The 16,898-nt window shown below is 37.2% G+C and overlaps 1 protein-coding gene across 1 annotated transcript in view; it reads left to right on the top strand.

The window, feature by feature from the left end:
* LOC128654298 (retinol dehydrogenase 7) overlaps nt 1-16,898 on the top strand; it is a 120,760-nt gene that overhangs the window by 39,783 nt on the left and 64,079 nt on the right. The window contains exons 3-4 of the mRNA XM_053708159.1: nt 4,115-4,373; nt 4,794-4,957. Of these exons, the coding sequence (XP_053564134.1) occupies nt 4,115-4,373; nt 4,794-4,957 (423 nt within the window). The remainder of the gene's footprint in view (nt 1-4,114; nt 4,374-4,793; nt 4,958-16,898) is intronic.

Below are 16,898 nucleotides of genomic sequence, written 5' to 3'. Positions count from 1 at the left end.
ATATATATATATATATATATATATATATATATATATATATATATATATATATATATATATATATATATATATAATATTGAGAATAGTAATGTAATATCTATACTATAATCGCGTTTGTAACGTGTCCATTGCTGTCGCCAGTTGCACATGCATCCTCAAAGGAATGTTGGCTGCGCGAGGCAGCCAAAATAATGTTGGCTGTGCGCGCAGCCAAAAGAGCGAAGCTGCATCCTGGTTGACTCCGAAAATGGCAGGGTGGTGAAAGAATCCACTTAAGTTGGCCACCCCTGCCATTTTTGGAATCCCATCTGGATGCAGCGTAGGCAAAGGAAGCCTTAAAAAAAAAAAAAAATGCAACCCGCATGAAATAACGAAAAAACACGTAACCGCCAACAAGAAATAAAAAAACAAACTGCCCTCACGAAATAAGAAAAAAACCTAACCTCCCGCACGAAGTATAGCAAACACCTAAATTGCCAACCCCCACATCGCAAAATAATAAAGTAATTAACCCCTAATCCGCAAATTAAACAATGCAAATAACAAAATTAACCTCTAAACTGCCAACCCCCCACATCGCAATAAACCTAATGAACCTATTAACTCCTAAACCGCCAACCCCCCACAATGCAAATAACCAATTTAATTTCTAAGCCCCCTAACAGCCCCTATATTAACCCCAATACCAAGTTACAATGAAAATAAAAAAAATCCAACATTAATTTAAAAATAAAACCTAACATTAAATTACAAAAAATGTATCTAAAATTACAAAAAATTAAAGTCTTAATGACAGAAAAAATAAAAAAAATTAAACCTAATCCCTATGAAATAAAAAAAGCCCTCCCAAAATAAAAACACCCCTAATCTAACTACGAATAGCCCTTAAAGGGGCCTTTTGTAGGACATTGCCCTAAGTTAAACAGCTCTTTTACATGTAAAACATACAAGTTCCCCTAACCGTAAAAAAAAAACCCGCCGACCAAACCCCCCAAAATAAAAAAACCTAACACTAAATAAACCTATACTACCCCAAAGCCCCTAAAAGGGCATTTGTGATGGGCATTGCCCTTAAAGGGGCATTCAGCTCTTTTACTGCCCCTTAAAAGAGCAATCGTCTCTTTTACAGCCCACAAAACCCTAATCTAAAAAAAAGCCACCCGGCTCCATCATCTTCTATCTTCATCTGGAGCGAAGGCTGAAATTTTGAAATCAGCCTATGGCTGATATAAATATTTCAGCAAATAGTAATGTAAGGTACCCCAATAAATTTGGGGGGCCTTGCATTTAATCTTCAGTGTGCGGCGGACAATCCCATGAAGAGGAGCCTCCTCGCCGCTTTGGACCGCCGCTGAGGATCTGCACATTGGGGAAGACCGCTCTGCACCTCCGCTCCGCGCCACCTTCACTCCGGATGAAGATGATGGAGCCGCCTGGAAGAAGACCTTCACTGCCGGACTTCAGGAACGGTGAGTACTTATTTGGGGTTTAGTCTTCGTCTTTTTATTTTATTTTTTGGGGTGGCTTTTTTTTTTTTTTTTTTAGATTAGGGTTTTTTGGACTATATAAAAGAGCTGATTGCCCTTTTTAAGGACAACACCTAAACAAATGCCCCTTTAGGGGCAATGGGTAGCGTAGGTTTTTTAGACTTAGTTTTTTTATTTTGGGGGGGTTGGTTGGGTGGGGGGGGTTTACTGTTAGGGGGTACTTTGTAATTTTTGTATGTAAAAGAGCTGATTTCTTTAGGGCAATGCCCCTACAAAAGACCCCTTTTAAGGGCTATTGCTAGTTTATTGAAAGATTAGGGGGTGTTTTATTTTGGGTGGATTTTTTATTTTTATAGGGGTATTAGTTTAGGTTTAAATTTTTTATTTTAGATAGTTTTGTTTATTTTTTTCTGTCTCTTGGCAGGCTTATCGCCTAGTAAGAATATAAAATAAAAATATAAAATAACAATATATCTCTATATGTGCAAAATTATACACTCATATGTAAGTTAAAATATCAATAATTGACAGTGAATAGGCGGATTGGGCTCACCTTGGAAAAATTCTATGGGGGAAAACAAAGAGGAGCGCCTCATGGTGTTAAAATCAAAGATATGCAGAAAATCTGATGACAGTGTAAAATACTCACAAAAGTATTGCACTATTTGCGAGTGCTAATAAAGCAAGCTGGGTCTTTCAGTCTCCAACTGACTGTGCAAGGAAAACCCCTTCAAGGGTGTGAACACAAGAGTATTGATAGATGATTGGGATCTTTGTAAATAAAAAACAAAAAAACTCCCAATGGTGCAGATAAACTTCCTAATACAAAAATAATGTAAAGTATATATGTGGTACTCACAGGTAAGAAAGCACTGACAGGTAGTGCCGTAAAGGCAGGCTGGGTATTGTAGTCACCAGCTGACTAGACTTGTTTGGTCTCCCAGGAAAGTATGCTGTAGTTCCTAGGTTCCAATGTTTCCAATAGCAATATAGAAACCAAAGAAATACAAGGCAGATACTACTAGAATACATTTAATAATAAAATACAAAGTATAAGAATAAAAACACATTTAAAATATGCAACGCGTTTCTCAGTCTTCAAGCTGTTTCCTCAGGCATTGTGCTAAGGCCAACTAGTTAAAGAGATAAAGGTTTATCAAAGGTTCTACACATCAAGTACATAACTTCATCCTTTTGGAGGTAGTAGGTACCACAATATAAAACCTAATATTGTGTGAAAGAGGTGCGCCAGTGATAAAACTCAAAAATAGATAATGTGCAATATATGCTAATAATAAAATGTGTGTAGATACGTGAGAGGCAATTGGCAATGCCTATATCAATATAAAAATAAAAAAGTATATTAACAAATAAGGATGAACAACATACAACAGCAAATTAAAAATCCAAACTTTTGTGATAAGAGTCCTTATGAATCCGTGTAACGGTAGGTGACGGCAGGCAGCACTCCTAAAGCAGAGTGAAGATCAGCAACAATGTCCTAAAAGACAAGATGAAAGAGGCGCCTAATGGTGTGATATCATAGGAAACAAGGTGAATGTAATGGATAGGAATAACAGGGTACTCCCAAACGTCCTTGCACATCCAGTACAATAAAGCGAAAGCCGAGGCTTTAGAGCCGCTCGGCTGACTCAGACACACCAGCTGGAACACGAGGCCATAGCAGAAGTCGCCACTGGTGACGTCTCAGGCAGAGAAGGAAAACCAGCCAATCCAGAGAAACCTGCAATAGGTCCACGTAGTTCAGGCAGCTCAGCAAATCTCCCATAGATAGCATGGCAAAGCAGGGTACGGTAAAATAAGTGGATTTTATTAAAACATTTGTTAAAACAAAGTGTTGCACAGCAACGCGTTTCTCAGCACCAGTTGCCATTTCATCAGGCTGTAACGCGTGTGATATACCGATTATTCCATTGGTCAGTTGTAGGTTAAATGGAGCAGGGTTATTCATTTTTAATTTACAGCCTGATAAAACGGCAACTGGTGAGGCACAAACTGTTTTGCACAAGTGATATCGTCTTTTTGCGACCCTTTTTAATTGCACTGATAATACAAGTTGAGCAAAATCACGATTGTACACACATATAGACATATATATAAGTGCATTAGAGCCCATTGCCATTAAGTAGATGAAAAGATGTAAAAACATATATACAATAGTCATATTTAATAAAGATTTTAACTGTATTTACAGTAAATATTTCACATTTGCTAATGCGAATATGCTATGTTTGCGCGATGGGTGTTTTTTTAACAATTTTTTTCTCTCCATTGACTTCTATGGGGAATACGAAAATGTGATGGTATTTGCGTGTTTGTTTGTTTTTTCTACTTTTTTTCCTCTAGTGATTTCAATGGGGGAATACATGCATGCGCATGCAATAATTTAAGTTAAGATTTTTGCGTTATTCGGGTTACCGTTTGAGCAAAATAAGTTGTTGTTTTTTAACTTGTAATACGAACGCAAACCGACTAGCACAAAAAGCTTAACTCTAGCAGAGTTTTCACAATCGAGAAAAAAAACCACTGCACCACTTGTAATCTATCCCACTGTCTTTTACCAAGTCTAGCTCATAAAACACTAAACTTCTTATTCTTTACTTCAGGACTCTGGGGTTTGGTGAACAACGCAGGTGTTTCATTGCCAAGTGCTCCCAATGAGTGGATGACAAAGGATGATTTCAATAAGATCTTAAACGTGAACCTTATGGGTGTCATTGATGTCACAATTAACTTGTTGCCCCCTTATCCGAAAAGCCGGGGACGTGTGGTCAACGTAGCTAGCATTGCAGGGAGGTTGAGTTTCTGTGGTGGTGGATACTGTATCTCCAAATATGGAGTAGAAGCATTCTCTGACAGTCTCAGGTGAAGAAATCTAAATAATGTTAAAATATCTTTCAATCCTAAAATATTCTTTCATATATGTACTTTGAAGATCTTTATTTTACACTTTTTCACCTTAATAGGTATAACCTAGAAAAGACACTGATCTAACAAATTCAGACTTGTTTTGTACAGGTTGGAATGCCTTCATGTAATAAAACCCCAAAACTAACCTAGTTGTATAAATTAATTATTACATTATTTTCTAACAAACTGTAATATACTCATGTATCTGTTACTATATGCAATTAAGCACAAATGTCTTCTAAAAAATTAAATTACACACATTAAATAATAAAGCAAAAATGTTAACACATGTATTTCTTACTTTTCCAAAAAGTTTATTTATTTTTTCAACAATTTCACCTTTTTTTTTTGCTCTTTGTTTTTTAAATTTTACAGGCGTGAAATGACCAACTTTGGTGTGAAGGTTTGTATAGTAGAACCTGGCTTCTTTAAAACGCAAGTGACAGATCCAAAACTTCAAAGAGAGATTGTGAATAAACTCTGGGCACAACTCCCAGATGGGATACGCAAGAGCTATGGGCAGCAGTACTTTGACACATGTGAGTGTTTTTCAGACTTGTGGTTGTATATTGTTTTGTATATGTTTTTGAAACTTGGATAAAAAGCTTGTAACACAATGCACCACAACAATAATATAGAAAAATATTTTCTTTTTTATACCATGGAACACAAATGTTAAAGTAGATATTTTTAAAAAAACAAAAAAAACAATAAGCCTTAAAATAATACATAATGCAGCGTAGTCTATGTTCATCCAGGATACCTAATTTGAATTTTGTAATTTTTGTTATAAAACAAAGTAAACATACATTAGAGTTTGATCAACAACTAGAATCAATAGACCCATTACATTCGCTAAGTTAAAAGGACATGGAGTCAAAATGAAACTTTCAAGAGTGCCCAATTACAAAAAAAAATATATATTTAATTCTATTATGGGCTAGATAACAAGTGGAGCGCAAATAATTTTGCGAGGGATTTGCGCTGATATTACAATTTATTACAATCTTAGTTTACGCTAGAACTCTTATCGCAATCTCAGCGCTGTGGTTAACTGTTTTAAAAAGTTGCACAAAACACTTCAAAAATACATTAAAAAACATAATTTATGTAAGAACGTGCCTTGATAAATTCATTTCTTTCATATTGGCAAGAGTCCATGAGCTCGTGAGTATGGGATATACAATCCTACCAGGAGGGGGCCAAAGTTTCCCCAAACCTCAAAATGCCTATATAAACACCCCTCACCACACCCACAAATCAGTTTAACGAATAGCCAAGTAGTGGGGTGATAAAGAAAGGAGTAAAAAGCATCAACAAAGGAATTTGGAAATAATTGTGCTTTATACAAAAAAAATCATAACCACCATAAAAAGGGTGGGCCTCATGGACTCTTGCCAATATAAAAGAAATGAATTTATCAGGTAAGTTCTTACATAAATTATGTTTTTTAATGTATTTTTATATAAATTATGTTTTCTTTCATGTAATTGGCAAGAATCCATGAGCTAGTGACGTATGGGATAGCAATACCCAAGATGTGGAACTCCACGCAAGAGTCACTAGAGAGGGAGGGATACAAATAAAAACAGCCATTTTCCATTGAAAAAAAATAATCCACAACCCAAAATATAAGTTTTATGAATGAAAGGAAAAACTTAAAACATAAGCAGAAGAATCAAACTGAAACAGCTGCTTGAAGAACTTTTCTACCAAAAACTGCTTCCGAAGAAGTGAATACATCAAAATGGTAGAATTTAGTAAATGTATGCAAAGAAGACCAAGTTGCTGCTTTGCAAATCTGATCAACTGAAGCTTCATTCTTAAAAGCCCATGAAGTGGAGACTGATCTAGTAGAATGAGCTGTAATTCTCTGAGGCGGGGCTTGACCCAACTCCAAATAAGCTTGATGAATTAAAAGCTTTAACCATGATGCCAAGGAAACGGCAGAAGTCTTCTGACCTTTCCTAGAACCAGAAAAGATAACAAATAGACTAGAAGTCTTCCTGAAATCTTTAGTAGTTTCAACATAATATTTCAAAGCTCTTACCCACATCCAAAGAATGTAAGGATCTCTCCAAAGAAATTCTTAGGATTAGGACACAAGGAAGAGACAACAATTTCTCTATTAATGTTGTTAGAATTCACAACCTTAGGTAAGAATTTAAATGAAGTCTGCAAAATCTCCTTATCCTGATGAAAAATCAGAAAAGGAGATTCCCAAGAAAAAACAGATAATTCAGAAACTATTCTAGCAGAAGATATGGCCAAAAGGAACAATACTTTCCAAAAAAGTAATTTAATGTCCAAATAATGCATAGGCTCAAATGGAGGAGCCTGTAAAGCCTTTAAAACCAAATTAAGACTCCAAGGAGGAGAGATTGATTTAATGACAGGCTTGATACAAACCAAAGCCTGTACAAAACAGTGAATATCAGGAAGCTTAGCAATCTTTCTGTGAAATAAAACAGAAAGAGTAGAGATTTGTCCCTTCAAGGAACTTGCAGACAAACCCTTATCCAAACCATCCTGAAGAAACTGTAAAATTCTAGGAATTCTGAAAGAATGCCAAGAGAATTTGAGAAGAACACCATGAAATATAAGTCTACCAAACTCGATAATAAATATTTCTAGAAACAGATTTATGAGCCTGTAACATAGTATTAATCACTGAGTCAGAGAAATCTCTATGACTAAGCACTAAACATTCAATTTCTATACCTTAAAATTTAATGATTTGAGATCCTGATGGAAAAACTGACCTTGAGACAGAAGGTCTGGCCTTAATGGAAGTGGCCAAGGTTGGCAACTGGACATCTGAACAAGATTCGCATACCAAAACTTGTGAGGCCATGCTGGAGCTACCAGCAACACAAACAATTGTTCCATGATGATTTTGGAGATCACTCTTGGAAGAAGAACTAGAGACAGGAAAATATAAGCAGGTTGGTAACACCAAGGAAGTGTCAACGCATCCACTGCATCCGCATGAAGATCCCTGGATCTGGAAAGGTATCTGGGAAGTTTCTTGTTTAGATGAAAATCCATCAGATCTATTTCTGGAAGAACCCACATCTGAACAATCTGAAAAAACACATCTGAATGGAGGGACCACTCCCCCGGATGTAAAGTCTGACGGCTGAGATAATCCGTTTCCCAATTGTCTATACCTGGGATATGTACTGCAGAAATTAGACAAGAGCTGGATTCCGCCCAAGAAAGTATCCAAGATACTTCTTTCATAGCTAGGGGACTGTGAGTCCCACCCTGATGATTGACATATGCCACAGTTGTGATATTGTCTGTCTGAAAACAAATAAACAGTTCTCTCTTCAACAGAGGCCAAATCTGAAGAGCCCTGAAAATTGTACGGAGGTCCAAAATATTGACTGGTAATCTCGCCTCTTGAGATTTCCAAACCCCTTGTGCTGTCAGAGATCCCAAACAGCTCCCCAACCTGAAAGACTCGCATCTGTTGTGATCACAGTCCAGGTTGGATTAACAAAAGAGGCCCCCTAGAACTATACGATGGTGATCTAACCACCAAGTCAGAGAGAGTCGAACATTAAGATTTAAGGATATTAATTGTGATATCCTTGTATAATCCCTGCACCATTGGTTCAGCATACAAAGCTGGAGAGGTCTCATATGAAACGAGCAAAGGGGATCGCGTCCCGATGCTGCAATCATGAGACCTAAAACTTCCATGCACATAGCTACTGAAGGGAATGATTGAGACTGAAGGTTCCGACAAGCTGAAACCAATTTTAATTGTCTCTTGTCTGTTAGAGACAGTCATGGACACTGAATCTATCTGGAAACCTAAAAAGGTAACCCTTGTCTGAGGAATCAAGGAACTTTTTGATAAATTGATCCTCCAACCATGTCTTTGAAGAAACACTAGTTGATTTGTGTGAGATTCTGCAGAATGTAAAGACTGGGCTAGTACCAAGATATCGTCCAAATAAGGAAACGCTGTAATACCCTGTTCTCTGATTACAGAGAGTAGGGCACCGAGAACCTTTGAAAAGATTCTTGGAGCTGTCGCTAGGCCAAAAGCAAGAGCGGCAAATTGGTAATGCTAGTCTAGAAAATAGAATATCAGAAACTTATAATGATCTGCATGAATCGAATATGAAGATATGCATCCTGTAAGTCTATTGTGGACATATAATGCCCTTGCTGAACAAAAGGCAGACTAGTCCTTATAGTCCCCATTTTGAAAGTTGGTACTCTTACATAACGATTCAAAATTTTCAGATCCAGAAATGGTCTGAATGAATTTTCTTTCTTTGGGACAATGAATAGATTTGAATAAACCCAGACCCTGAAACGGAACTGGCATGATTACCCCTGAAAGCTCCAGGTCTGAAACACACTTCAGGAAAGCCTGAGCCTTTACTGGATTTGCTGGGATGCGTGAGAGAAAATATCTTCTCACAGGAGATCTTACTCTGAATCCTATGTGATACCCCTGAGAGACAATACTCAGAATCCATTGATTTGGAACAGAATTTGTCAAAACAGCCTTGAAAAATCTTAATCTGCCCCCTACCAGCTAAGCTGGAATGAGGGTCGCACCTTCATGTGGACATGGGGGCTGACTTTGGTTTCTTAAATGGCTTGGATTTATTCCAATTGGAAGAAGGTTTCCAATTGGAAACAGATTCCTTGGGGGAAGGATTAGGTTTCTGTTACTTAATTTGTCAAAAGGAACAAAACCTGTTAGAAGCTTTAGATTTACCCTTAGGTCTTTTATCCTGAGGCAAAAAAACTCCCTTTCCCCCAGTGACAGTTGAAATAATCGAATCCAACTGAGAACCAAATAACTTATTACCGTGGAAAGAAAGAGATAACAATCTAGACTTAGAAGTCATGCCAGCATTCCAAGATTTAAGCCACAAAGCTCTTCTAGCTAAAATAGCTAAAGACATAGATTTAACATCAATTTTGATTATATTCCATTCCTTAGAAATCATATCAGAAATAGCATCAGGAACTGGAAAAACCCTCTGGAGTAGCCACAGGAGGTTTATAAACGCTATTTAAACGTTTACTAGTTTTAATAACAAGAGGACTAGTTTCCTCAATATCCAATGTAATCAACACTTCTTTTAACAAAGAACGAATATACTCCATTTTAAATAAATAAGTAGATTTGTCAGTGTCAATATCTGAGGAAGGATCTTCTGAATCAGATACATCCTCATCAGAGGAGGATAATTTAGTATGTTGTTGATCATTTGAAATTTCATCCACTTTATGAGAAGTTTTAAAAGACCTTTTATGTTTATTAGAAGGCGGGATGGCAGATAAAGCTTTCTGAATAGAATCAGCAATAACATCTTTAAAATTGACAGGTATATCTTGTACATTAGATGTTGAAGGAACAGCAACAGGCAATGTACTATTACTGATGGACACATTTTCTGCAAGTAAAAGCTTATCATGACAACTATTACAAACCACAGCTGGAGAAAAAATATCCACAAGTTTACAACAAATGCACTTGGCTTTGGTAGAACTGTTATCAGGCAGCAGGGTTCCAACAGTGATTTCTGAGACAGGATCAGATTGAGACATCTTGCAAATGTAAGAGAAAAAACAACATATAAAGCAAAATTATTAATTTCCTTATATGGCAGTTTTAGGAATGGGGGAAAAAATGCAAACAGCATAGCCTTCTGATAGAGAAAAATGGCAAGAGGCATATAGGAATGGGGTTTTAAATAATGAAAATACTTGGCGCCAAGTATGACGCACAAAACAAGTAGAATTTTTTTTGCTGCTAATAACATCGGAAATGACACCACTTGCGTCATTAAAGATGCACCTTGTGAAAGGACTCAGCGTTGACTAAGACGCCGGAAATGATTAATTTGCGTCATCGAACGTAACTTTGCACCAAAAATGACGTAATATACTTTGGCATTTTGCGCCCTCGCGAGCCTAATTTTGCCCGTGAATTAAAAAGAACAGTCAATTGAAAAAAGACTATACCCCAGGTAAGAAAATATTTTTCCTAAAAAATGCATTTCCCAGATATGAAACTGACAGTCTGCAAAAGGAAATATACTTAAACCTGACTCATGGCAAATATAAGTACAATACATATATTTAGAACTTTATATAAATACATAAAGTGCCAAACCATAGCTGAGAGTGTCTTAAGTAATGAAAACATACTTACCAAAAGACACCCATCCACAAATAGCAGATAGCCAAACCAGTACTTAAACGGTTTTCAGTAGAGGTAATGGAATATGAGAGTATATCGTCGATCTGAAAAGGGAGGTAGGAGATGAATCTCTACGACCAATAACAAAGAACCTATGAAATAGATCTCCCGTGAGGAAAACCACTGCATTCAATAGGTGATACTCCCTTCACATCCTTCTGACATTCACTGTACTCTGAGAGGAATCGGGTTTCAAAATGCTGAGAAGCGCATATCAACGTAGAAATCTTAGCACAAACTTACTTCTCCACCTTCATAGGAGGCAAAGTTTGTAAAACTGAATTATGGGTGTGGTGAGGGGTGTATATATAGGCATTTTGAGGTTTGGGAAACTTTGCCCATCCTGGTAGGATTGTATATCCCATACGTCACTAGCTCATGGACTCTTGCCAATTACATGAAAGAAAGTACAGTTACTCATATTAACACTGTCTAATAAAAATTATTCTCAAAAGATATTGCACACAAAAGTTATAAGGCTCAAAAATATATCGGGTGTAAAAAAAAAAAGCCACTGAAGGGCTTTAACATTGAGATACATACATATACATGTCTAAAGATGGACGTGTGTGTGTGTACATATATTTTAATTTATTTATATGTATAAATATGTATTTACAGATATATATATATATATATATATATATATATATATATATATATTATAATATAATATAATATAATATAATATAAACACGTAAATATATATGCAAGGCTAAAATTTTTCACTCTTTACTAGCTATTGGCGAGTGGAAATTTAAGGGTGGCGAGTGAATGTTGAATCCACATTCACTCCCATTCCGAAGTCTGGTGGCATTTTGTAAGAAGCAAAATTAGCACATTCGCATATTGGGCTATGTGCTAGAAATATTATCTGAAGGGATATTATAATTCCTAGAAAGTACAAGGATATGTTATTCCTCTAGGGTGTTAGCAACACCATTAGTGCTTAGACTGTTCTGAGAGGGTAAACAGGGGCAGAGAGATAGAGAGATTGGAGAGGAAAAGTAAAAGTGGAGAAAAAGATAGCTTTACGAGAGAGTGGAGAAAAAAAAAGAGAGTGAAATGAAGGGAAAGTAAGAGTGTAAAGAGAAGATATGGCCTGAAAGAGAAGGGAGAGGGTAAAAAGAGAGATTTAAGAGAGGAGGGAGGGGATAAAGATAATTAAGAGAGAGAGAAGGGAGAAGAGATGATTATTAAAAGAAAATCTCCAGGTCTTCTATGGCCTTCCATGACTGTCAGCTCTCTTTCTCCAATCTCTCACTTACACAACTTCCTATTTCTATCCAGCTGTTGTCTTACCCAGAACCACCAAGTTGATGTTGCTAACTGCTATTCACTTATTTTTGTTAAGCTATTGCTGAATGTAGCATTATTTAACTTGTTATGGTATAAAATAAAAAATATTAAAAATGACTGCACAATAAATGTGCTTCACAATGGCTAAACATATGCAAAGAGGGTGTGGAGTAGTGGGTGCGGTGTGGGAAGGTAGTGTGTAGGATCAGAAGTAGCAAGTAACATTTTGGCTTGATGAAAACATGTTAAAGCATATTTATGCAATATTCAATAAAGATTTTAACTATGTATTTACTGTAAATGTTTTACATTCCAATGTTCTGTATATAGCAGAATATGTTCTATGTATTTCAAAATAGATATTCCTATATATAGATATGTATCTTTTCCTATATATAATAATCTATTTCTCTCTCTCTCACTCACTCACTCACTCTCACTCACTCTCTTTTTGCGCAAGCTGGGTTAACGCTGGAGAAAAAAACGATTTTCTTTCAACTTGTAATACCCAGCACAACCCGACTAGTGCAAACCTGAAAATCCTATCAGACTAACCCACCCGTGGGTTTGAACAGCCAATAGGATTCAAGCAGCTCTCATCCTATTGGCTGATTTTGAATATTTCAGCCAATAGGAATGCAAGGTACCCCAAATATAAAAGGGGTACCTTGCATTCAATTTTCAGTGTGCGGCGGAGATCGCATGAAGAGGAGGCTCCACGCTGGATGTCGTCGTTGCCGCCGGTCCTGCTCAGCTCTGCACCGCCACAGCTCTGCACCACTGGGATGAAGATGTTGCCACCTGGATGTAGACTTGTTGCAGCGTGGATGAAGATGGCTGTCTGGACTTCATGAACTGTGAGTACTTTTTTTGGGGTTAGTGTTAGTTTTTTGGGGGTGGGTTTTTTCTTTTAGATTAGGGATTTTTTGATTTTTTTTAATGTGCACTAAAGAGCTGATTGCCCTTTTAAGGGCAATGCCCATACAAATGCCCCTTTAGGGGCAATGGGTAGCTTTTAGAGATTAATAGGTTTAGTTAGTGTTGGCAATGTGGGGGGACGGCGGTTTAGAGGTTAAAAGACCATTATGCACTCAAATTCATACAGACTGTATATGAATACTTTGCATGTTCTTTATTAAATGTGTTCCAATGCAGTGTAAAAACGAAATTTTAATCAATGTAAATTTTAAATTTATTACTCACATTTTCGCCATAATGCTCCACCTTCATGGAAGGGGAGAGCTAAGTAGGAGGATTCAATAGCCGACGCATAAGTGACTGACCAATCGTGACGTTTATCAAATTCATTAGTTGAAGTTCCCCCTTGCAATTGCGCATGCACTATATCTTACGTGCACGGCTCGATCGTGCATGGCATCCTTTCTTGCATGCGCATTGACTCATACAGATACGCACGGCACTGATCAATATCAGATCGTCTGGCACGCTGTCACAGAAGCTGTGGGTGCAATGCATGTGAATGAAGTGCAGCGTTTTCATATGTACACCTACTTTTCATATATATGGTGTGTACATATAAAAAGTAGGTGTATATATGAAAATGCTGCACTTCATTCACATGCATTCCCCCATCAGCTTCTGTTACAGCGTGTCAGTCTATCTGAAATTTGGGGGACAGATGGGTGCTCCCCAGGTCCTGGGCTCCTGTACAAACTTCTAAACTCCGCAACTGCTCACAACAACTCCAAGCTCAGCCCTAACACAACTTCCAGAGAAAGGCTGGAAAGATGTTTTTTTGCAGGAGTAGTGTATTCTGATCCCAGGCTCTGCTCCTCCTTACACAGCCTCCCAGCTCACTGACTCTCACTTTCCAATCATCCAACACAAAGAACCCCAAACTCCCTCATGCTGTGTCTCTCCAAACTTTCCCCATGTTACAGTAAAAAGCATGGGATCGCGGCAGCGTGCAGAGCAGAGCGCGATCCCATGCTGAAGACAAGGTGAAGTCACAGATAATGGCATGCATGCGCTGTACAACCAGTCTTTACACATACCTGAAGCGGGGCTGAACGTATTCTGAAAAACTGTCTGGGTTTGGTAAGTATTAAAAAAATTAACAGTGTTCACCTGCTAATAAAATCATTTTTCCCTTTAGGTTTAAAAGGTCCTCAGGGATACAATAACTGCACATAACATGCTACATACGATAAAGGATAGAAATATGAGTGCATAATGTCCCTTTAATAGGTTTTTATTTAGTTTTTGCGATGTGGGGGGACGACAGTTTAGATAATTTGGTTTCGGGCATATTCCTTATGTTAAGTTAAATAATTTTTCGTATCCATTCGTTATTTCGGATCCATTCTTTATTCATATTCATTATTCCTATTCTAAACTTTAGAATAGAATAATGAATATGAATTAAAAATGGATCCAAAATAACGAACGGATCCGAAATAACGAATGAATCCGAAAAAATGATTTAACTTAACAAAACTAATACGACAAAATAAAAATATTATATTTACCTTAACTAATTCGCTAAACAAAATTATTAATTTAACTAATGAAAACGAAACAAAACAATTTTTTTTCTCTGTGCACGTCTACTTGTAATCTAGCCCTAAATGTATAAATTGGCAACTTTGTTTAAATTGTATGCTTTGGGGGCCTATTTATTAAAGGTCTTGGGACCTGATCCGACCAGTGCGGATCAGGTCCGTAAGACCTCGCTGAATGCAGAGAGCAATACGCTCTCCGGAATTTAACATTGCACCAGCAGCTCACAAGAGCTGCTGGTGCAACGCCGCCCCCTGCAGACTCACGGCACATGTGCCGCCAGCAGGGGGTGTCAATCAACCGATCGTACTCGATATGGTTGATTTCGGTGATTCCTGTCAGTCTGCTCACAGCAGGCGGACAGGGTTATGGAGCAGCGGTCATTAGACCGCTGCTTCATAACTTGTGTTTCTGGCGAGTCTGAAGACTCTCCAGAAACCGGGCCCACAAGCTCTGTGCGGAGCTTGATAAATGGACCCCCTTTATCTGAATCATGAAAGTTTTAATTTTTACTTCTTACCCTCTTTAATTAAAAAGGGCTAACTCTTATTTAAAGGGACAGTCTACTCCAGAATTTTTTATTATTTAAAAAGATAGATAATCCCCTTTATTATCCATTGCCCAGTTTTGTATGACCAACATGGTTATATTAATATATGTTTTACCCTCTGTGATTACCCTTGTATCTAAGCCTCTACAGACTGCCCCCTTATTTTGGTTCTTTTGAGAGACTTGTGTTTTAGCCAATCAGTGCTGACTCATAAATAACTCCACAGGAGTGAGCACAATGTCATCTATATGGCACACATGAATTAGCGTTGTTAGCGGTGAAAAAACTGTCAAAATGCCCCGAGATAAGAGGCAACCTTAAGTGTTTTGAAATTAGGAAATTAGCCTACCTAGGTTTAGTATTTAACAAAGAATAACAACGCAAATGTGATGATAAAGTAAAATGGAAAGTGGTTTAAAACTGCATGTCCTATCGGAAATCATGTTTCATTTTGACTAGGACTGTCCCTTTAAAGTCTCCGGGAAAGCTTCAGTGTATTATATGGCGCTCTTAACTCAATTGCTATATTGTATTTATTTTCTTTCTTTTTTTTTTAACCCTTTAGTTCTGAACGGTTTTGTACAAGGGATTAATTAATCATGATAAATATTTGTATGTTTTTTCTCTTTCTGCAGCTATTATCAGACTTTAAAAACAGGATAAATTTGTGAAGTATAAAAACTACTTGTAAAGAAAGTTTCTCTCCCTGCAAATTTGCAATCCGTTTTGCCTACTCTTGCTGACTTATTTTATTGGTTCATCAGTTTTACCTGTCATCCTTTAAAATTAAATCATAAGGAGGAACAGATATAATAAGATTACAGTGTAAATACTTATGGCCAGATTACAAGTGAAGCGCAAATTAACGCTTCCACTTGAGCATACTAGAAGTAATATTTTTGCACTCGTCAGATTGCGCTCATATTATGAGTTGAAAGTAAAGTGTTTTCACTCTCGCAGTAACCCGACTAGACGAAAAAATCTCAATTTAGAATATTGTGTGCACGCTCACGTATTCCCCATAGAAGTCGATGGTTAAATAAAGTCCACTCTTGCGCATACATGATCGTATATTCTCATTTGCCCTAACCCAACATGAAGCTACTGAAGTTACTTCTTACCACTCACGCCCTCCGGAACATGATGAGATCACACACGTCAGAACAAACAAACATTGACTGAGGATCTCTGAACGAAATCAAATACCTGGCACCCCGATATTGGGCAACCTCATTATGTTAGGAAGGTGGGCTCTATATGATCGTAAATAACGCTGAGTAGCGGCGGCCGCACCCCTCTGAGGAAGCGTTCTGTGAAACCGCGCGTCAGGGGCTCCAGCAGGAGTAGCTTTGTCTCTCCTGTCTGCCGTTTTTACCTGCTTACCCTTGTCTAACTGATAGAGTTCTCAAACTAATAGCTCTCTTTGGGTGCCTGCTTAGAATATAAGTTAAAAGTTTAAATCAGCCCTCGGATTGTAAGGGCTTAGTTTACTTTAGATATTGGCAGCAGGCACTTGTTTATTACATGATCTCTCAGCATATTAATTCTTATAAGACGGGGTTAAAGTGTTCTTTAAAACTTTTTTTCGCTACTTTTGTGTGAATGTTGGTTCCTAGATATACTAATAAGATATTAAGGTATGAATGAAATGGAACTTTTTAAAAAATATTTGATATAATCCTTATCTGAATCTTCTATTTGGAGTTTATATGATACCTAATTAGTGGCAATCTCCTGCTGTGAATCCTATTGTATTCCTTATACAATTAGTTTTTTCTAGTTGTTATGAAGCTATGAATATTACACATTCCAATGTTCTGCACATAACAGAATCATAACAAATATTTCTACCAAATATCTATGGTTTTTGGTA

The sequence above is a fragment of the Bombina bombina genome, chromosome 3 (genome assembly GCF_027579735.1).
Source record: "Bombina bombina isolate aBomBom1 chromosome 3, aBomBom1.pri, whole genome shotgun sequence".
NCBI classification, from domain to species: Eukaryota; Metazoa; Chordata; class Amphibia; order Anura; family Bombinatoridae; genus Bombina; species Bombina bombina.
The sequence above is the reverse complement of the archived record's forward strand: the minus strand, read 5'-3'. Positions and strand labels throughout refer to the sequence as shown.